Genomic DNA, 22346 nt, shown 5'->3' with positions numbered 1-22346 from the left:
CCATTTATTTAGTATATTCTACAAAATGACAACTAGAATCTGATTGGTTGCTATAGGCACTGTCTCCACTTTTTCAAACCGGCAGTTTAGTAAATAAATATATACCCCCAGTTGTCATTTGAGGGGTGCTCTCCCACATTAAAATCTGCTCTTCATCCCCAGCTTGTGAAAGCTCTGTGCAACTACGCCTCACGTTCTAGGAATGGATAACGTCCCTGGATATGAACAGCTCTAGTTTTAGTTTATGCTTTGAAAGAATAAGAACTATTTGTCATTAAATCTTTGTAGTGGTTTGACTTTCTGTTAGAATCACAGCTGCAGTAGTTTGACCTGAGGACCTGAGAAAAATGATTTCACCTCAAACAATAAACTGATACTTCTGTGCTGTCTTTTTCTACACAATGGGGATTTTTGTTTTATTTAATGTTTTTTTGTATGGTTCATTAATCGGGATACGCGATCAGTTTGCCTTGTGATCTCTGGTTGCTGACAAGGCAATACCTCAATGTGAACCAAACAATGTGGGTAGCCAGTCATCTCATGTGAACTAATCCTGTCTTGCATACATATTTAATTTGGGTGTTCACGCATTCTGATTCTCTTGGTCGGTTGATCAGGAAGTCTATCATTTGGATAACCATATTAGGACTGGTAAACATGGATTAAAATGGATCCATTGTCTACACACACAGCCATTTTATGTGGTGAACCAATAATCACCTTATCAATTCACTATAAAGTGGTGACCTCACAGAGGCATGAGGCACAGAATTGTCACTGGATCCTTGTGAATTGATTAGTATTGACTGCATCTACTTTATGCAGCAGACAGGTCCACTTTAAGTTTGGAAAAATTGTCTTGATTATAATCGCTGCTACCTGCTCATAATTTCCAGAGATATGCACACTTTATGCGGTTTTCTGTGACATGAGCGTTCGTCTACAAAACTAAATTAAAAACTGGAGCTGCAGCGCCTATGATGTGTGCAATTTTATCTAAAGGGCAGAGAGAGAGAGAGAGAGAGAGTGCTATAAAGACAGTGGGCCTGATTCCTTAAGGATCTTAAATTAAGAAATATCTTATTTAAGTCTCCTGGACAAAACCATGTTACAATGCAAGGGGTGAAAATTAGTTTTCTGGTTTGCACATAAGTTAAATACTGACTGTTTTTTTATGTAGGACACAAATATCAACTTTAAACTTCAGTGTACAAATAAGCTATCAAGTATTTGTGTGCTACATGAAAAAACATGTAGCACACATCAGGCCCAGTGTCTGCAGGGGTGTAAAATATTGTAGATCAGGAATATTCTTTACTAAATGCACTTTTCATTTAAAGGGGAAAAAATTGTTTTTTGCTAAAAAAGACCCCCCACACTGAGGCGAAACAGATAGAAAGCTGATGTCTCCCTCTCTGTCTGTCTGCGTGTGAGTGTGTGTTTGTTAGGGAATTTAGACTGTAAGCTCTAATGGAGCAGGGACTGATGTGAATGAGTTCTCTGTACAGCGCTGCGGAATTAGTGGCGCTATATAAATAAATAAATGATGATGATGCTTAAGGAAAGGGGTGGGCTTAGTGATAGTCAAATGACTTCTCAAGTGATGCATTTACTCCTTCTACCAAGCACATTTCTGGCCGGACCTTGCACAAATAGGTGCATCATGGGGGTGCAGCAGAGTTGTAACTAGATATTTTAGTGCCCTGGGGGAGAGAAAACGCTCCTCTCAAAGAATAAAGCTTTTTTTTTTAAATGATTTTCATCATTAGTTATATTCACTTGGGAAGTTCTCACTTGCCAAAGCTGGTGAATCTTGTCACCATCAGGGTTATTGCTGATGATTAACCTTTGATGTTTAGAGTGAAACAAAATAAATGGCTGTATCACATGCTCTCTCCCGGAATGTTCTGGAGACTCCTGGATTTCTTTGAGTCCTCCCGGATTCCTGGGAGAGCATGGGAACTTCCCGGTTCCTGGCTACTTCATTAGTTAAGAGGCGGGACTTAGGATGCAATTCACGCATCATCATAGCTAGAAATTGTGATGTCAGTCTATGGGGCAGAGCCAAGTGACGTGATTCACTGAGACACACACACCCACACCTTTCTCCCTCAGATCTCTCGGAGGCCAATTTCCAGAGCTGGAAAGTATGCTATATCGCCAGTAAATACTCACATTTTCATGAGTACTAGGGCTTTTTTTTTCCTATAGGAAATCTGAATTTTAGTGCATGAAACTGAATAAATATTTTCCACATTAACCTAATAAAATACTGTATTGTGTCGCATGATAAAAAAAAAATCACAGTAATGCAAATATTATGTGGTCAAAGCCAATAGCTGGAACATGCATTAGTGATTGCAGTCATGTAAATGAACCCTGCTGATATGCAGCTGCTTGTCCCTCATATGTAGTTTAAAGGGTGTGGCTGTACCGTAATTTTGTATGATCCACTGTAATCTATAAATTGTTCTTGCAGTTGCAATCTCGCACAAGATCTGCACACTTATTAGCTTAAAAGGGAACTAAATGTAAGATGCAAGCTGGTTTACTAATAGCGTTCCCAAATGATGTAAAGACTTTTCAGACACATATCAGAACTGACAATGAGCTTTCCCATGATCTGATTGGCTTTCTGTGGTTCTGTTCACAACCACTTCAGCGCCGGAGACATCTGGACAAGCAGGCGATGTTTGATGATTGATAATATAGTCAAACCTACTTTTAAAAATACTTATTAAAGTTGAAAATTGCTCACTTTTTAATTCATTTATGTTTTTATTTGGCAGGGAGGGGCATATTGTACAACAGTAAACAGCTGTTCTTGCCCAGTGACCTAACTTACTTTTGCTTAGAGTCTGCCTAAACGTCTTATGCAAAATCCAAACATTGTAATAAAAGTGTTTGGGATTGTGATGAGAATTATCGGGCTCAGTCACAACTGTACCCTGGTGTTCAGTAATGGCTGAACTGGTGGAGTACGCCTCATAACTTTGCAGGGAACCATGTTGTTTTGTGAGCGGTCTGTGATGCCAGCTGCTAACTAGAGAGAGAGCAAAGGACTACCTGGCACTTTCCTGTACTACTTTTACTGTCTGTCAGCAGCCCAGCACATTTCTACATTTATGGAAATTTCCCTAATTAAAGGCCTACATTTCTCTGCACCCATGGGGTAAGTTCGGTAATAACACTGGGTTATCAGATTCTTGTGTTTCTGTCTTGACCCACTTATGAATTCGGTCTCCTAACACGGAGAATGACACGGTTACTGACAGCGAACATCAACTCAACTTTTATTTGTGTTTTTGCTTTCCTGAATAAAACATTATATAATATGTACAGAATTATAAATGGTCTGGAACAGTGACTGTTACCATAGTGTCTTTTCAGTGTGACAGGAAGCTGAGGTGGGGAATAGTGCAGAAAGATCTTTTTTAGGTTTGCTAAAGGCAAGAATGACATGTTTGCTTTGCTTTTATTTAATTTAAATGTAATTTAAACAAGCTGGATATATGACCTTTCGTTTCCTATATAGGTGCATTTTGACACCAGACTCCTGACAATCTAGTGCAGAAAGATTCTCATCAGTACTGCTTAGTTCTTAACCAGATTGGTCTTGGCTAATATTTAGCCATTCTCCTTCAGATTTTCCAGTTCATTAGCCAATTGGATCATTAGACTGTGCCAAACTGAAATCCTCTGTGTTGCTATTGACAAACTCTTCTAGACCAACCCACATCCATTCTTTCATCCTTCTGTAACCAAGTTTTAAGACTTAATACAACTGACTCTACTCCTATAAAAAGCCTTGCTCCATGAAGCAAGTAACTTATAGTAAAGGAAAGAACATCAAGGTATGATCATACTTTATTGTTACATAATAAACATAAGTCATTTATTTACATAGTTCACTGTGTTGGAAAAGTAGATTTCTTCCTTTATTTTGTATATTATAAATGTCAGAAACTACATGGTAATGTTTAACTACTGTACCTTATGATGATGAGTTTTGCTTTATGCACAGCTTGCAGAAGCACAATGACAATTGTTCAAAATATACTCTCCTATATACAGGTATGAAAACCTATTTTTCATGCCAGTAGCTGCCTAGAAGGCAATGTCTGTTTGTTTTTTTTTTAGCTTTGATGGTTTCTTGGCTCCGGTCCTGTGGCCATCTACTGCAACTGTATTCCTGTACATTAGATAATTCCATTGCTTGGAGGGGTAGATAATAATCCTACAGTATATGGACATTGGGTGGATGTCTTTTAATCATTTTTAGGGGGAATTCATTGATTTGACAAGTGAGATCTTCTAAATATAATCTGCTGTGTCTACTTGGGTATCACAGTTGAAACCCCAGCTTAGGCCATTAAATCCCCAAATGTATTACGACTACTATACGCAATTCACACACACACTATTTCCCATTGTTATCTGGGTGAACCAATATGCAATAAGTAGCACTTCACCTAATGTATCAAACGTACTCTTATTTGTTCATAGATTGTAAGATTGTGAGCAGGGCTCTCCCGCCACTAGATCCGTCATAAGACAAGACTGGATATGGACAGACTGACAGTTTGCCCTCAGTTGTACAGTGCTATTTACTTTAAGATCAGCTGTATGTAGTGTAAATCCATTTCTCTGTAAAGAATACGGTTCCCCTCCTTGCCAACAGATGGTATACAGAGCAGCTGTAGGACAGGAAGCCAATTCTCAGACCCTGCAGAGCCGCACTAGACGTGATATCAGCTTCATGATGTAAATATGATCTTATAGGCCAGTGTCCAACTGCAAACTCATGATTGGCTTTCCATCCAATTGCTGCTCTATAGTGTAACTGTGGCTACTGTGATTGGCACAAACATGTGCATGGCAGGAATTATCTGCTAGTTAATGACCGTTCCTGGTGGTAATTCATCCTAGCACCAGCAAAATAGGGCACATCAGATACCTTGTTCAGTGTATGGAGCAGTGCTAAGGGGAGGTGATCATCCCCAACAAACTGCCCACACACTTGGTGCATCTGGGGGGTCCTGGAACAGATTGAAGGTGTCAACAGGCACATCTGTGGACCCAGAGTAAGCCATTGCTAGCCTAGCTCCAGCTATGATAAATGTGTATTGAAACCCTTATATTCCACAGCTTTTCAAATGATTAAAGACATGTATGAAGAAAATCTCCTATTTTGACTCCATACATAGCTGTAGTTCTTCCCTTGTCACGTAAAACGCAAGTACTCCCCTGTCTGACAAACAATAACTTTATAACAAAGCATTTCTCAAAGCCTTGCAAGCATTCTGCTGTTTTCAAAGGAATCATGTACACTCTGAATTTTATATATCATTAATAGGCGCTGTTATCTTGTTTCACCGTAATGTAAAACTGTAAAGTAAAAATAAATAGTACTTGTAAATGAAATTACAATTTGCTGGTTTATCCCTCTGAATGGTGTATTTTAACTTTAACTTTAAACTGACATTCTTCCTGGAATAAGAGTTTAAATGGCCTCAATCATTCATGTGACTATAGAGTATGGGGTAAAAAGATGAGGGGTTTCTTTTTATTGGGGCTGGGTTCGACATAATTGTGTGTTATTTATCATTAAAGGAATATACAGGATGGAGCAGCATTTTTTTAATTAATTTTCCTGCATTATATTGTTTTGTGATTCCATAGAGAGTGTAATCAAGATGTAGTCTTATCTAATTAGCTCTTGCTTCTGTGTTCACAATGGTTTTGTGTGTTGTCCTCACCCTAGGGAAGGCAGAGGAAAATCTCAGCACTCATTTTCTGAAGGCCGAAGCGTAATAAGCTGTATTAAGGCTGGCTTGGTCTTCCTCTGTTATCCCGTTTTTTTAATTTTTTTTACAATATAATCATATTCATAAGACTGACATGCACTCACACTTGAGACAAAATTACTAGAAATGAGAAGGGAAGAAGAAAAAAATAATTTCTTTATGAATAAAGCAATCTCCATAACCAAGGTCAGGACTGTAAATTGTTGTCCGTTGATTCTTACCACTTTTTGGAGAGGCAATGTTGGCAAAGTCCAAGAGTTGGACTGGGGATGGGAGGCACAGTGTAAACCTTTGGAAGGATACAGGAAGTAGTCTAGCAATAGTGTGCGAAACCAGAGTGTATGCTGTGTGCATACTTTGGAGAAGGGGTGGTGTATGCTGTAGAGAAAAGGGTGATGGGTGAGAAGCAGGAAATTAGAGTGCAAGATATAGTACTATGATCAGCTGTCACCTAACAGGAAAGAAAATCAGGAAAAAGGATTTTAATGCACCTTCTATGTAAAGAAGAAAATGTTATTTTGCACAACAATTTCCCAGTGAATTAGGACAACTGGAATTTGGAATGCTTGTAAAAACCAATAGAATAACCTCTTAGAAGTCTACTCCTTTTTAAATGTGTGTTCTTCTTTTGTTTTCTCTAGTATATTGAAGCAATCAGCAACAAACAGAGCGAGCTGGAAAACTTTATATCTGATGGATATAAAACGGCCCTGACGGAAGAGAGGAGGAGGTATTGCTTCCTGGTGGAGAAACAGTGTGCTGTAGCCAAGAGCTCGATGGCCTGCCACAGCAAGGTGAGGGCCACATAAGATGGCGTAGATTTAGGGCTAGATTTACTAAGCTGCGGGTTTGAAAAAGTGGAGATGCTGCCTATAGCAACCAATCAGATTCTAGCTGTCATTTTGTAGAAAGCACTAAATAAATGAAAGCTAGAATCTGATTGGTTGCTATAGGCAACATCCACACTTTTTCAAACCCGCAGCTTAGTAAATCTAACCCTTAGACTTTTACCCTTGTCATTTAAATGACATTGATGAGGTTTTCGTGGGTTCTGGTCTTTAAAGCAACTTTCTAAAGACCTCTATTGAAGTTTATATTCATTATCTTTTTCCTTTTTTCGGAACACTAAATTTTAAGCACAAGTTGTTTTCTATATATTTGTGAATGTAATTAGTGGCTCTTTATTTATATGCAAATGCATAGAAGCTTGTCAGAACTGGTTATATTTGAGATAAATTATAATTATGGAAGATCATTTTCTCCTATACAGAGCAGACTTACTGTCATTTAATACCAATGCCAATACATCAAGCCTCTTACAGGCCTATTTGTGATTGGGAGATGACCTGATTATCAATGGAGGTGTTTTCGCCAGAGATAGAGCTTCTCCAAGCTATCAAGGAGTTATAGCCGGCAAAGCATGGGGAAGCCTATTTGTCATGTCACCTCTATCGCTATCTCATGATGGAGATAGCAGGCAATAATTAATGGAAAAATGCTTTATAAAATGTTTTCCCACCAGAGTTCTAGAGACTCATTTATTTATTACCAGATGCATCCGGAACTGGCTTGCAAAGCGCTTTAATGATATCGCCAATCCATAATAAATAGACCCCTTAGTCTGGAAAGGCTGCTGAGACAGCATACATTGCAATCAGATGCACAGCAAACACAATGTCAAACATGTCACATTCTGTCAAGGTACATGAACATATTTACATATATTTTTGTATAGCTGCCAAGTGTCAATAATTTTCAGGGGCCGTTGCAGGGACAAATCCTTATAGAACCTGCAAGTGTAGCTATTTTATATTCATACCATATTACTGACCAAACTTCTTATTCTGAATATTGACAATTTATAGATCCAAGAGAATAACAATTAATAGCGAGAAATACATCGAAGTGGAATACTTTTTAAATTGGGTAAAGAGTACAGAAAACTATTATTATTATTATCGTTTATTTGTTAGGCCCACAAGAGTTCCGCAGCGCTGTACACAGCACAAACAGTAGACTAAACAGGGAGAAACATAATAAACAGTAAACAAAAAATATCAGAACTTCAGAGACTCCAGGCAGGCTAATGCATTAACGACTGAGCAAAAGAACAGGTATGGAGACAAGAGGGAAGAGGGCCCTACTCAAATAAGCTTACATCCTAAGGGAGGGTAGACAGAACTCAGGCACAAAGGGAGCCAGTTGAGGTAAGTGGGGGAGAACAGGAGGGCAGGGAGGAGAGAGGGGAGAACAGGCGGAGGAGATGAGGGGGTTAGGTGGAAGGTTGGTAGGCTTTGAGGAACAGGTGAGTTTTAAGTGCCCGTTTGAAGGAGCACAGATTAGTAGAAAAACGGATGGAGCGAAAGAGGTCGTTCCAGTGAAGGAGGGCTGCACGGGAGAAGTCTTGGATTCTGGAATGCGAAGAGGTGATCAGAGTGGAGGAGAGGCGGCGGTCATTGGCCAAGCGCAGGGAGCGGGCAGGAGTGTGAATGGAGAGGAGGTTAGAGATATAGGGAGCAGTAGACTGGGAGAGAGTGATGGTCAGGAGCTTGAAAAGGATTCTGTAGGGGAAAGGGAGCCAGTGAGGGCGAGGCAGACGAGGAGCGGCGAGAGAGGAAGATGAGTCTTGCAGCCGCATTGAGTATAGAGCAGAGGGGGGCGAGATGGGAGTGTATCATGTATAAATGTATACATAATACATTTATACACAAGTTTGATACATATTTTGTGATGGGCATTTTAGTACAGAAAGGTTCATTTAGTAGTATGTGACATGCAGAGATTTGCCAGGGCAGCAGCAAAGTATTTGTACAAGTTACTTTGTAAATAGTATTTGTAACTCTTTTATACACACATGGTTGTCAACTAAGTGCCCCTTATCTAAATTTTATCTTATACAACTTTTTTTTTTAGACATATTATGCTTATTGATGATGATTGTGTGATGTGGACTGACTGTCTGCTTAGGCTTGTTGAGATTCGGGCAGTTAAGGGTCCCTATGTGTTCTCAAAGCTCATGTAATGACATTTGGATATTTTAATGGGATTTTTGCTGTTATTCCATATTTATAGAATGTATGAGCTAAACTGTGTCTTCTGCCACAATACAACAGTCTCCACCTTTTCTCCACCTTCCGGGTGTAAAGCCGGATCTCTGTATTTTATAATGTTTGAGCCGTGGCAGATTTGTTATGTGGGACAGGCTAGGGTGGAGAAGGTGGTTGCTGATTGACTAGCCATGGCTTCAAGCTATTTACATTCTGCAGTCTCCTTGGAAGTTACCCCACCACTGTCAATTCTCCTGCAGCCCCATCACTTTCAGCAGGTACCACATTTGGCTTAATGTTGCGAGAATGGATAGCCCTTTAATGTAGAAGTCTTCTCTGGATTAAGGATTTGTATTTGTCTTCCACCTTTGGGCATTTGTTTGTTCAGTAACCACAGATAGATGAATGGGTATTCAGAAGGATATCCTGACATTGTACAAAGCTAGTCTGCATTGTATATCTTCTGTGTAATAAATGATTCTCCCAGCCTGTTATCTTGGTTTGTTCAGAGCTGTGCTAGTGACTTCCAGTGTTCATAGCCCACCTATTTCTCAGGAAAGGAGGAGGAGGAGAGCAATTGAAAATGAAAGCCTTGTTCCCAACTCCCACACACACATTTTGTGCTGCCCACATGCCTCTTACTCAGCTAGATGCAGTACCACTTGGTTGGAAGGAGGGAGGGAAAAGCCCCTCTTTGCAGTTTAAGGGATTCCTCTCTTAGATCTTTGCTGCCATCTAGTGGTGAGAAGTATATCTAGTACACTCTAATACAGATTTGCCTACAGAGCTGCAGGCATTTTAAATGTTAACCCCAGTGTTTTGGTTTTGGATCTGGATTAACGTCGTGTTTTGGTTTTGGCAAAACCACCCTCGCGTGTTTTGGTTTTGGATCCCTATTTTATTTTATTTTGCTAAAATCACAAAATGTGGCTCTTTTTTGGTTCCTACATTATTATTAACCTCAATAACATTAATTTCCACTAAATTTTTGTGAAGTGACAAGAACACTGCTACCCCTCCTGTTTCTGTATGAGTAATGGCACTGGAGAGTGACAAGAACACTGCTACCCCTGTTTCTGTGTGAGCAATGGCACTGAGCAATGTCACTGGAGAATGGAGAGTGACAAGAACACTGCTACCCCTATTTCTGTGTGAGCAATGGCGCTGGATCTCCTGGGGGTTAGGTACTTATGGAATCCAAAACCCGTGAGATGCAACAATGACGTTTTGCCTCGATTCAGATCCGAGGACGCGCAAAAGTACAGAGCTGGCTCGCGAGCCTACTCGGATCCCCTAAGTTTGGATGGGTTCGGGTTTTCAGAAAAACGAGCCCGAGCATGATCAACCTGTCCAGCAGTTAATACAGTTAATGATGTGTTTGTTTGGTTAATGTGTTATTTGGTGGTGATTACTGCATGCAAGCTTCCTAAATTTCTGATTCCTTTTACGTTCTCCTATTTTTAGGGTAAAGAGATACTGGCTCAGAAGATTCCTTCCTGGCAACAATCGAGTGCTGACCCAAACAAGATTCCAGACAGAGCCCTTCAGATCATGCAGCAGATGGCTATAGGAAGCAATGGTACAATTATGTCCGGGCCGCTTTCTGGGCCTCTGACCAACTCAAAATCCAGCCTGTCCATATCGGATCCTATACCAGGTGCCAAACCTCTGCCAGTGCCCCCGGAGCTTGCCCCTTTTGTAGGGGTAAGTAGCTGTTGTATAACTGATTTGATGTAAATCTTACTTTGGGCATCATGTTTGAGACCATTATGTTCCCTTCTACAGAGAATGTCTGCTCAGGAGGGCACCCCAATATTGAATGGGGTCTCAGGGCCCACTACCAACAGTTATGAACACTGGGGAGAAATGAAACCAATTCAACCCAAAGTTTCTCCATCACAGCCGCACAAGCAGATCAGTGATTCCTACTCCAACACCCTTCCAGCCCGCAAGAGCGTTCCACCCAAAAACAGTTACACCGTTGGTAAGCAGCATCATCGTTTATTTAGATAGGGCCAGCAAATTTCATAGCGCTTTACAATTAGGAACATACACAGTAATAAATCAATACTGGGTAATAAAGACAGAGTGGTAAGAAGGTCATATTAAGCATGCAGATTTGATCTACTATCGCTGTCAAATTAAATTAAATGTGCCAATTTCATATAAGAGATATACCTGGACGCTGATGTCTACAATTACACATGCTGTATTTTGAAAAGGAATGGAGGGTGGAGGAGCATTAGAGGATGAAACCTTTTGTCCAGTTTGTTTTACCCCCTAATAAAAGCACTTTCCCTGGGCTACTCTGTTCCTCTTGCAGCCCTGGCCCAAAACAGGGGTCTAAGGGGAAGGTGTAAGAGGGGGTCTAATGGCATGCCACAATCAAGAGATTGCAGCTTGTCATTGGTCCTCCAGCTCACACCCCGTCTCTGCAGCCATTTAATGCTGGTTAACAAAAATGTAATTTCCTCTGGGAAAGGCGGATACATGCAGTAGACTAGGGACATATTAAGATCATCTCTTCCTATGGGGTAATTCAGCTTTAATAATCCTTGCACTGTTTATATTTAAACAATAATATTTTGCATTGATTAAATGGATCTTCAGCTCACAGTATACAATGCCTTAAATCAAATGATCAAACCCCAAGTGTTTTACTTTCCGTTATCATATTTTGCATGATCTCCATTATTCTCTTGTAGTAGCATGTGCTACAGAGTTCCATCACGATGTCCCTTCCTATTGACTTGACCATTCTAATGAATGTTGGTTCGAACCACAACATAACTGCCACCATTGTGAGTAGGTGACAGATGCGCGATGAACTTAACTGGCATTTCTTTGTAATATAAAGATGTCTGTGCTCAAGACTTAAACTGTATCTTTCCCCATCTCCCTGAAGCACAGTGATATGGGCCATTTCACATCCTCTGGAATATTGCTTCATCCCCAAAAAAGGCTACTTTAACTTTGTTGAGGTGACAGCAGCTGACAGATGCCACACCAATGCTTTCCTCTTTATTCTAGAAAGCTAGGCCTGCTCTAAATATTGTCAATGTGACTAAAGTATTTTCTGTACAATACTTGGAGAAGATCCCATTGCACTGTAAATTTCCAGACACGTTGACCATATCTCATTAGAGTAGGTCTGCTCCCAGCTCTGTCAATGCTCATTCAACATTCTTGTTTTTCGAGCAGCCGAGAACAAGACTCTGCCTCGTTCCAGCTCCATGGCAGCCGGGTTAGAAAAGAATGGCAGGACACGGGTTCAGGCCATCTTCTCCCATGCGGCTGGGGACAACAGCACTTTGCTCAGCTTCAAAGATGGTGACTTCATCACTCTACTGGTTCCTGAGGCAAGAGATGGCTGGCATTATGGAGAGAGTGAAAAGACAAAATTGTAAGAAACCCCATATACACGTTCCTATTGTTTTATTACAGCAGATCTAAATACAATGCGGGACAGGTATGATATTTGGTGCAGAGGTAACTATATAGACATATGCAGAAACTGATATCACCAAGTCAGATTGTAACTTTATTTTCTATAAAATGACCACAAAGTCTAAGCAGGTTTCATAAATGTTAACACTACTTTTTTGTATAAACATCCATGTATTAAAGGTACTACCCATGTTCTTAGAATCTTGTAAAACTGAGTTGTTCTGGAACGTGACAATACATGGCACTGATGTAATATTATACCCCTACTATTGTAAAATATAAGGCTATTTGTAGCCACTGAGTTCTGAGACCATATAAAAGAAATGCACACAGTGCTTTTTATACAAGTCCCTAATCTTCATGGTGACTGCTAATAGGCATTTTATTGCATGAGCGGAGTCTCCTACCAAGGTGAACTTTACCTTCACTGAACGTTATGACGTATTGTTCCCTGATGGAATGTTTGTAGCACAACCAACACCACTACTCTCCAAAGTGAAGTAATGTTTTATACCTACTCATGTCACTTGTGTAAAGCCTATATAATATGCCTTGGAAGTGGAATGGTTAATATGGCTCCATGTTTGTTTAATGGTGTGGAGATATAAAGGATGCTGTGTTGATGAACCTTTCCCTCCAATTTGCATTGACCTCGGCAGTATGTAATTAGCCAACTTTAGCTGCCTGCATCTTGGGAGAAGATCTGCAGATTGCTCATATCACATTACCGGCTGTGGGTGTCTTCCTACAAACCACAGGAGATGGGAGCTAGTATGAATAGTAGCTACTTGTTACACAACACTTTTCTCTTTTGTGTACAGGTTACAACTTCCCTGGAACGTCGGGTGCTCCTCTGCTTTTGTTTGATCCAAAGCATGTCAGGACTTTTTAGATGCCCATTTACACCACATTCATTCTTGGTACCAGATATAGGGTTACTAACCTAATTACTAGTTTGGCACAATATTTAAACTGATAAATGGTTAAAGTAACTACATGAAAAGATATAATAATAATACTACAAACATCAATATGACTGCAGTGTCCTCTCTAGAGATCTCTTCAAGAGATCTCTCCTTTAACATTACTTCTTCCTCCTTCTACTTAGTTCAGACTCTGCAAGATCATTAGCATTATGCCCTCCTTGTAATGTGCCAGCATGTGGGAAGCATTGCGCTGTAATGACACGGCTCTTAGCTGCACTTTCTGTAGTACATTATGTGCAGTCATGACTGGACTTTACAGTGTTAGAAGTTGAGTTTGTGAAAAGTAATGGAATTTCAGAGATTAGGAAGTCTGGAATGAAGGTTAAAGGCCCATATGATGCAGGTCACTAACTGTGGCTCACAATGTGCTGCCAGCAGGCACGTTCAGGAGAGATTGGGTTCTGACGCATGGTCTAAATGCTGGACCCCATGTAACACACCGTTGCTGGTGGAGTTCTCCTCCAGTTTGGCCATGCCTTTATGGATCTGTAAGCTGTGGGACAGTTGGTGAATCTGTTTTTCTAGAGAAATAAAAGCTATATGAAGTTAAAAGGTTGCTATATAAATGGCTCTGTTAAGTAGAATAAGTTGTACTGAAGGATTCTATAGATACTTTGGTAATGATGTCTAATGTGTAAGCTAGAAGACATTCTGGAGAGCGGAATCTTTATATAATTATTCCCTGTGACCTCCATAAGTAAGCCATACTGCCTTATATCTCTTGAACGTGGACTACAGAGAAGCTGCTTGTGGAGTGTTTGTACACTTCTAATTGGTACACACTACAAGTGGGAATGTGCACTATCACTGCTTATCTGAGACAGTGATTGTCAACCTGATACATTCCAAGGGCCACATCTGTGCACCTCTAACCTTCAAAAGGGTCTACAAATTACCCTTAATCTTGGTAATGAGCTAAATACTATATTTAATCAAAGACACCTCAATCCCTTAGAATCCAATCCACCCAATGCCCAACCAGAGCCGTAACTTGATATCTGAGCCCCTGGGACGAGAATGAAAAATGCTGCGCCCCTAGCCCTCAATTTTAACCAAATGAATCCAAAATATTTGTAAACTGTGCCTTGGTTATGGGTTTGCACCAAAGAGTAATGGAGCCCTTAGCGTCTCCATTCTGTCCTGTAAGGTAGTGACTATGAATAAACTACAGTTAGTAAATATAAAAGTGTTAATTTATATATTGTCTCTTACGCATTAAAGCAATAATAAAGTAAGGTGTCCACAATTATTATTATATTCAGATGTCCTTTAGTAATGGATCTGCACACTGCTGGTTAATGTAATTAAAATGTATTTTTTAGAAAGAGGGACTGCTATGCCCTAAAACGTCTTGTATACATACAATTTAATTGTGCAGAATCTAGACTTGCTATATTGGACGTCTGGTGACAAACCTTTCTTTAATAAAAATACAAATGGAATTACAAATTGACCCCTCAATATGTACATGTACACACACATTCCCAATGACTGTGCTTTGTTGATGGACTATGGACTATCTATATTAACTTTCAGACATCTTCAAATGTTGTGTAGTGTGAACTATTTAAACATCCGAACATTGTTTTTGGTGTGCCATGTAAGAAGTTACAAGAAACAAACAAACCACTTGATGTAGTATTTTAGAGAACCATCAAATAAATGGAAATAATGTGCATAATAAAAGTGATAAAAGTGTACTGACAATATGTAATAAACAGGTGGTTATGTATATACTTTGTATGGCTTTATCATGTATGTGACATGGTGTCCTCGGGGAAAAATGTAAATATACAATATATTGCAATGTAGAAACCAACCCACAGGTGATTTTCCACACCAAAATGGTTTCCCTTGGTGTGAAAGATTTAGAGGGTTTTTTTCCACATTGGAATATATTGTATATTGAAATTTTCATAGACACCATTTCACATATATGGTATATCCTTACAAAGTATATATAAGCATTTAATTGTTATTACATACTGTCAGTACAGTTTTTATTGTGTATGTTTGCATTGATTTGACTGCTCTTGAATACTAAGTCATGTGTTTTTGTTATTTTCTTATGATATATCAAAAACAAGGTCGTATGTTAAAAGAATTCACCCCACAAAAAGTTTGAAGATTTCTTAAAGTTGGACTTTTTTCATGGATGGTTGATCTATACCAGTCATTGGGTATTTGTGTGTTCATGTACATATTGAAGAGCCAGTGTGTAAATCTATTTTGTTGTTTAGTTATGTTTCGGTGTAGGTGAGACTTTGGTATATTTTGAGCAGCATCTATATAAGAGCACTTGCAAACTTCATAAAATTTAAACCTGTTTGTTTTTTTTCACTGTACAACCAAAATTCTGTACACCATCAAATGTATACTGTGGATAATACGGTTTAGCAAAGATCTTTTAGAAATAAGTACATGCAATTGGTTCCCAACATGATAAATCCTTTTTATCACAAACAATTTGCCATCATCGCTCTTTTTCTACTTTCCAGGAGAGGATGGTTCCCTTTCTCTTACACGCGAGTGTTAGACCGTGGAGACACAGGAAATCGCGCACAGATGAAGTGAGTAGCCAAGCTTTAAGTGCACCTGTAGCCTACACACAAGGAGCCATATTGAGGGCTGAACCTGTATTCACAACAAAGCAACTTGTCAGTGTTCATAGTGAATTAATGATGAGCTGCATTGTTATGAATATCTGTTCAGCTCACGGAATGACTGTCTTCACTGTGTTTACACTAGGTGGTAGGTGCACTTTAAACTATTTGCCTTATGGTCCTAATCAAGTCACTTAAAGCTCAGACAAGCTATCTAGCTTATTTTCTTCGAGATATTTTGTGTCCTCCTTTTTAATATATTAATGGCACATAATGCTAAAATGTATATGGGTGTTGTGTTTTTTGTGGTGTCCCTGCAGTTTGCAGCCTGGGAAGAGTAGCAGCACCGGGAACTTGCTAGACAAAGATGACCTCTCCATGCCTCCCCCAGACTACAATATGGCCGCTCGTGGTTTCCCTCCCCAAGCTGTGAGTTCCTTCAAACCAAGGCCCTACAGTGTGGCTGCACCAGTCTTTACACAGGTGAGACAAAAATGTTAGCAGATGACAGCTGTTTAAGTATTGGCTAACAGCATTGACTAATGAATGATATCGAGCATTATAGCCCTGGCAACAATCTTCCCGTCTTTATACATGATGAAAATAGCGCAATAGTAATTTTACATGTTAGTACCTTATCTGTTATAGTAACTTGATGCACTTCATTCCTAGTGTACCCTCATCCACATTGTGGAGGCAGCATCAGGGGCAGACGTGGGACTTAAAGATGGGGGGGGGGGTTCATGCCATGACACCAGAGTGCATGCAAGTGGCATGGTTATATTTTTGACAGTGCTAGGCTTCTCTTTTTTTCAACTCTTCCCACCCCCTTCAAATACAAGTGCAATGGTAGCCAACTATCAGCCAACTGTGCTAACTATGTTGGGACAGTCCCAATTTTGTGATTATCCTGCTCAGTCAGGAGTTTGTTCTGACTGCAGGGTTAATGGGAGGTATGTACCGCTTCACACTCTACTAGATATTAAGAGCGAGCTGCTTGCATCGAGCTGTAGTGCATGTCTTAACGAGCAGAACAGTGTGAAGCGGGTCCTACATCCCATCTATTGTTGCAGTTGGGACAGTCACACAAAATTGGGACTACCCCACCAGAATATGGACTGCACTGCTCTCCTCTTCCAGTTCCTGCAGCTTTCACTACTTGTAGCTGCTGGTGTCTTAAACTCTGCTTAAGCTCAGTTGCTGCTTGTCTGGACCTGAAATGCTGGGGCCCTGTTTGGGGGACTAAAAAAAAAAAAATAGGTACACAACATCTGTAAAGTCTAACAGTGAGTGAAGCATGTATGCCTCCCTCCCCCCAAACTGCCCCTATGTTTAATCAATAGCGCCTATGTTTCACAATTAGGTCCTCCCTGAAACCAGCCCCATTATTGCATTTATGTTTAATAAATAGACTTTCCACCCCCCCCCCCCAATTAGCCCCAACATTAAATTTAGTATTCAGAATTAATAGCTAAATCTACCCCCCCCCCCCAAAAGAAAATGCTCCAACACTAAATTAATGGTGCTTACCCTTAATACACCTATTTCCCCCATACAGCCCCAACATTAAATATTTGGCATTCACAGTTAATGTCAAATAACCATCCTCCCTAAACTCTGCCCCAAATTAAATTTAATATTAAACCACCCTAGTATTAATCAGATATTGCCATCACACCACCTTAAATTACTCACTACTATGACCACTATTAAATTAAATAGTCCCCACCATCATATTGCCCCCCACCAATACATTGATATTTCCCACCCACTATTAAATGATTAGCACCCACCCTCGCAATGTAAGTAATAACCAGTCCCCACCCCCATTACAGTCAGAGCTCCCCATACACCCTCCATTTCTGTATATTTCATAAATCTAGTAGATCTCTGTAAGCCTGTGATTAAGGAAAGTGGTTGCTAACCAGTCTGTCAATTATTCCTGGACAGAGGGAGGGGGGGGTGGTTGGGCATCTGGACCCCCCTCCCCAAGTGCACGCCTGAGTATTGTGTTGGTTGTACCAGTTCTGATGAGAATGCTGCTTCACTAGAGACAATCTGTACCTTATGTCAGTTTCCTAGTGTATTTATAGGATGTATTCTCATTCCCACACGATGACTGCCTCCTGTATGAATGATGGGTACACTTTAACATAATTACACCACTCTCCCAACAAACATGTGGGCTGGAGTTCTCAGAAGCTGTCAGCAAACAGCCAGTAGGGACCCAGAGAGGACAACAACCCTCCCATCAGCATCCAATGAAGTTTTAGGGTCTATCTCTTGAGACCATTGCTGATCACAGGAGTGGAACCCATTACTCTGCCAGTCAATGGAATGATATGTAGTACAATTTCATTGATGTGGATATTCCATTTTACCACAAAAGTAACACCACATAATACAAGGTGTCCCCTTATCCCTTAATTTGCTGCTAAAACTGTGCCAAATAATTGTCTTAGTTTATCTTGTATGTATTACACTAGGATATGTTTCAATTAGGAGTCTTACAAATAATGAGCCAGATGAATGCATTACTTTAATTTTAAAGTCGTAGTGTCTTTATTCTAATGGGGATGATTCAACTTAACACTAAAAAATTTCAACAATTTTTGGGTTCAGAGGAATCAAAATTTTTATTTTACTGTGATTTTTGTGCACAGTAATGAAATCACAGAAATCTGGGGTAGTGTAACTCATAGCAGCCAATCAGATTGAGGTATTTTCCTGCTAGTGCAGTTTAGAAGTCTGGCTGCTGTAGGCTACAGCATCTTTTTCCTGTGCCCCAGTTTGTTTCTGCTCCCAGTAGTTGAAAATTACCTATTTCACTTAGGTTCCCAAAACTAATGTTTTGGATTTAACTCAGTATTTGATCAAATACTGCATATTTTTAATAAAATATTTTGACAATTCCTAACTTATAGAATTCTTACATTCCTAATTTATTCAATGTAAAGAATGTCATTTTTGTATGCCTGAAATCTAGCATTTGGACACTTCTGAAATAACTCTTTCCCACTGATTGACAATCGTGATAAAGGTTAACAGTGTTTTATGGGATTCTCCATAGTGCTGTATGTTCCTTATTTATAGGGATACTCTGTGCCCTATGGGTATGCGATAAACAAGAGTGCCAGCTTTCTGTACCCACAGTCAACCGGACTGTACAAACCTTGTAAGAGGTCAACACCCGTAAGTTGGTATCTGTGGGGCTCTTCTATTGCAGCTCATGGGATCCGCCGTTTGAAGTTGCCAAAACTTAGTACCCTGGCTGAATTATTGTGTCTTCTTTTTAATGCGTTTTTAACCCTTCCTGGCAGCTGCATTTGAGGAAAGTCTCAAAATGCTTAGAATCTATTCATATTAGACACAATTCATTCAGGATACAAAGTAAACTCAAACTGTGAGATTTGCTGTAATGGAAGATGCTTCGCTAGCACTTCCACCAGAAATCCTCCTTTTGAAAGATAACTCTAGTGAAGCAATAAATTGAATACAGAGAAGTGTTTTGTTTGGGGCTTATAGTCAGTCCTGCTTAGACTGACCTTTTAAAAATCCCACTGTTAGCTGAAAACATCTAGATAGGAGAGTAATCCATCATCTGATGTGTTATTTAGGGTACATCATTGTGAGAAAATACTTACTGCACCTAAACCTGAACACCATGCTGCCATAAATAGTTGTGTAAATGTAGTGCAGAGCTCCTAGTGGAACATAGGTACAAAGTGTAATGCTGCAATCCTGCTGCAATTGCACTTCTTCTTGCAGTGGCGTGCAGGGGTTTGTGGGTCGAGCTGTAGCTTGTCTGCCAGTGTGGAACATTTTGAATCCTCTGATGGGTGCTTGGGGGTGATCCTTGCCTAGCCTGTGTTAGGCATATCTAATTATGTACAAAGCATGTCGTCAAAATCTCGTTTGTGCATACTCTGTTAGGCACATTTGCAGAAATATAAATGTCTTGCACTCCTGCATATTGTCACTTTTATTTTATACAATTATGCAACAGATACCTCATCTGAGGTTACCCAGAAAGGAGCCATTTTCTGTCTGTCTTTATTAATGTTCTTCACAAGCCTTGCTATAATCAGATTACAAATCCCAAAAGGCTATTAGCCTTTGGGTCTTTCTATTGCTCCTATTCCTAGGCATTTGCCTAGGTAATCTGATTCCCTGGTACAGGCCTGGATTATCATGCTATCATTCACATGACATTAGGTGATTGGCGCATTGATAAGGTGCAGCGACTTTAGACCCCAGTTCATGTTACTTTTAGTGTGATGTCCTAGCTGTGTCCTGTGGGACTTTTTTTTTTTGCTCGACAGTTAAAGAACCCACAATTTACATGAGGGAAAGGAATAATATTCCAATAATTGTTTATCCTCTTAAATTAGTGTATTCACACATGTGATCTTAACACAAGATGATAATAAGTCTCTCTTTTCCACCATCTTTCTCTCTCCTAACCCCCTATTACATAGTGTGGTATTATGTACTGTATAAGTAGTATACACCAAACAAAATAAATATAAACCTTGTGTAGTACAACTTTAGTACTGTATAATATAATAAGTACTATACACCTATATACACCTAACACTATATACAAATAAATAAACCCTATTATATGATGCAGTTATAAGCAGGCAATACAATACTACCTGTAATAGGAGGTTACTTGGTTGACATAAGGTAAGATTTCTGGTGGAAATCCTAATATGCTAAAACCTTTTTGTTTCTAAAATGTCCTTGTCGCTTCCTTCAGTCTTGATGACGATGGTAAATGCTAATGGTCATTCCCCTCATATACAGCTCCTCAGCAGTGCATTGCTGTCCTCCCCAGCATAGATTGAATGCCATGATGACTATTAAGCATTTCTTTCTTCTGCTCCATTTTCAAGTCTGCTAAGTAACTTTTACTTCATCCCTGTATAAATCCTCTCCTAGATGCAATAATCCAGCTTTGCAAGGAAGACAAAGTATGCCTTCTCCCAACTAGAGCCATACAAATGCATTGCTCTGCATTGACCGGCTGCTTTTTATGTGCATAACAGAACTTTACCCGGCCTTCTGCTATTATGCCCATTGTATTTGACTATCTGTTTTTAAAGTGGTTTCATTAATTGTTTTATTGCTGTTTATTTTATTTGCTCCTATATAGGGTATAGATGACTATGGAGCAGCGCGTTCCCCCAGCAGGTAATACAGTACACGGCTTCCTCATACTTTGTCATTGTTATGGTGTGTCTTTAATATTTTATTGAGTCCATTTGTACTTTCTCTGTCCTCTGACAAATGCTTCATACCACATTCAGTGTGTTTGTGTACGTCACCTGCAGTATCCCTTATTGCCATGGCTGAGGTGGAGGACTTAAACTGGTTTTGGCGCTTAATAGGTCCGGACTCCTTATTTTGTCTGTACATCTGCTGCCGTTTATAGGTGAAACACAGTGACCTACTGGAGGCAGCCATGTCAGGGCCCTCTTAAGAACATCTTGGGCCCCCAGGCACAGCAGTGCACCGGGGCCCCTATATATACAAAAATAATTAAAATGATTATATATATGGGCCCTGCAGCCGAGGGGGGGCCCGTCGGAGGAAGCCAAAAAAATGGAAAAAGAAAAGAAGAAAATACTTACCGTGCTGTCAGCTGGCGATCCGGCTCCATCCATGGTCTCCTCCTCCGTCGCGCTCCGCAATGGATGTCAGGCGGGCGTGATGACGTCACGCCCAACATGCACTGCGAGCGCGACGGAGGAGGAGACCATGGAGGGAGCCGGATCGCCAGCTGACAGCACGGTAAGTATTTTCTTCTTTTCTTTTTCCAGGTTTTTTTTTTTTTGGGCTTCCTCCGACGGGCCCCTCTGGGCTGCAGGGCCCCCGGGCACCTGCCCATTGTGCCCTATGGGAAAGACGGCCCTGAGCCATGTTATGAGCTGACATAATATTCATGAGACTGCAGCCTAATATACAACAATGCAAACAGAATACCTCAGTGATGTCATCGTTTTCTAGTGACTATTTGCTCGTCCCACTAGAAATAAAGTCCACTTTAACATGTGAAAATCTAGTGAACTGGTCATTTTTTTTTCGTTAAGGTCTACTCAATACTAGTATGTATTAACCGCAATCTAATCTGCCACTATTATGTATAATTAAGATTAAGGCTGTACAGAGTTCTTTGCCACACGTTCAGTCTTGTCACAGGTCTTTCATGCTTGGTGACAAATTTAGCTTACAGACCCACACATTTCAGGAAACACCATTGTATTGAACAGTTGTGTGTTTTTTTTTTTTTTTTTAATACATATCTTATGCGTTACAGTGAGATTCAAGCACATTTGTACTTGAATCCTGATGTCCCAGAATCCTTTCACCACCTAAAGTGTGGCCAACAGCCTCAGGAGAGAATTCATTTAACGTAATTGAAAATATTGTGTGAAAAATATTGAATTAGGA

General features: G+C 40.0%; 1 protein-coding gene across 9 annotated transcripts in view; it reads left to right on the top strand.

Moving 5' to 3' along the window:
* BAIAP2 (BAR/IMD domain containing adaptor protein 2) overlaps positions 1-22346 on the top strand; it is a 131428-nt gene that overhangs the window by 94962 nt on the left and 14120 nt on the right. For 4 of the 9 annotated variants that reach the window (XM_075216905.1, XM_075216904.1, XM_075216902.1 and 1 more), the window contains 8 exons: positions 6449-6601; positions 10319-10558; positions 10640-10838; positions 12056-12257; positions 15786-15857; positions 16211-16373; positions 18984-19082; positions 21049-21086. In XM_075216905.1, coding sequence (XP_075073006.1) covers positions 6449-6601; positions 10319-10558; positions 10640-10838; positions 12056-12257; positions 15786-15857; positions 16211-16373; positions 18984-19082; positions 21049-21086 — 1166 coding nt within the window. The remainder of the gene's footprint in view (positions 1-6448; positions 6602-10318; positions 10559-10639; positions 10839-12055; positions 12258-15785; positions 15858-16210; positions 16374-18983; positions 19083-21048; positions 21087-22346) is intronic. The other 5 variants (XM_075216906.1, XM_075216911.1, XM_075216910.1 and 2 more) reach the window with 2 other exon arrangements.

The sequence above is a fragment of the Mixophyes fleayi genome, chromosome 6 (genome assembly GCF_038048845.1).
Source record: "Mixophyes fleayi isolate aMixFle1 chromosome 6, aMixFle1.hap1, whole genome shotgun sequence".
Taxonomy (NCBI): Eukaryota; Metazoa; Chordata; class Amphibia; order Anura; family Limnodynastidae; genus Mixophyes; species Mixophyes fleayi.
The sequence above is the reverse complement of the archived record's forward strand: the minus strand, read 5'-3'. Positions and strand labels throughout refer to the sequence as shown.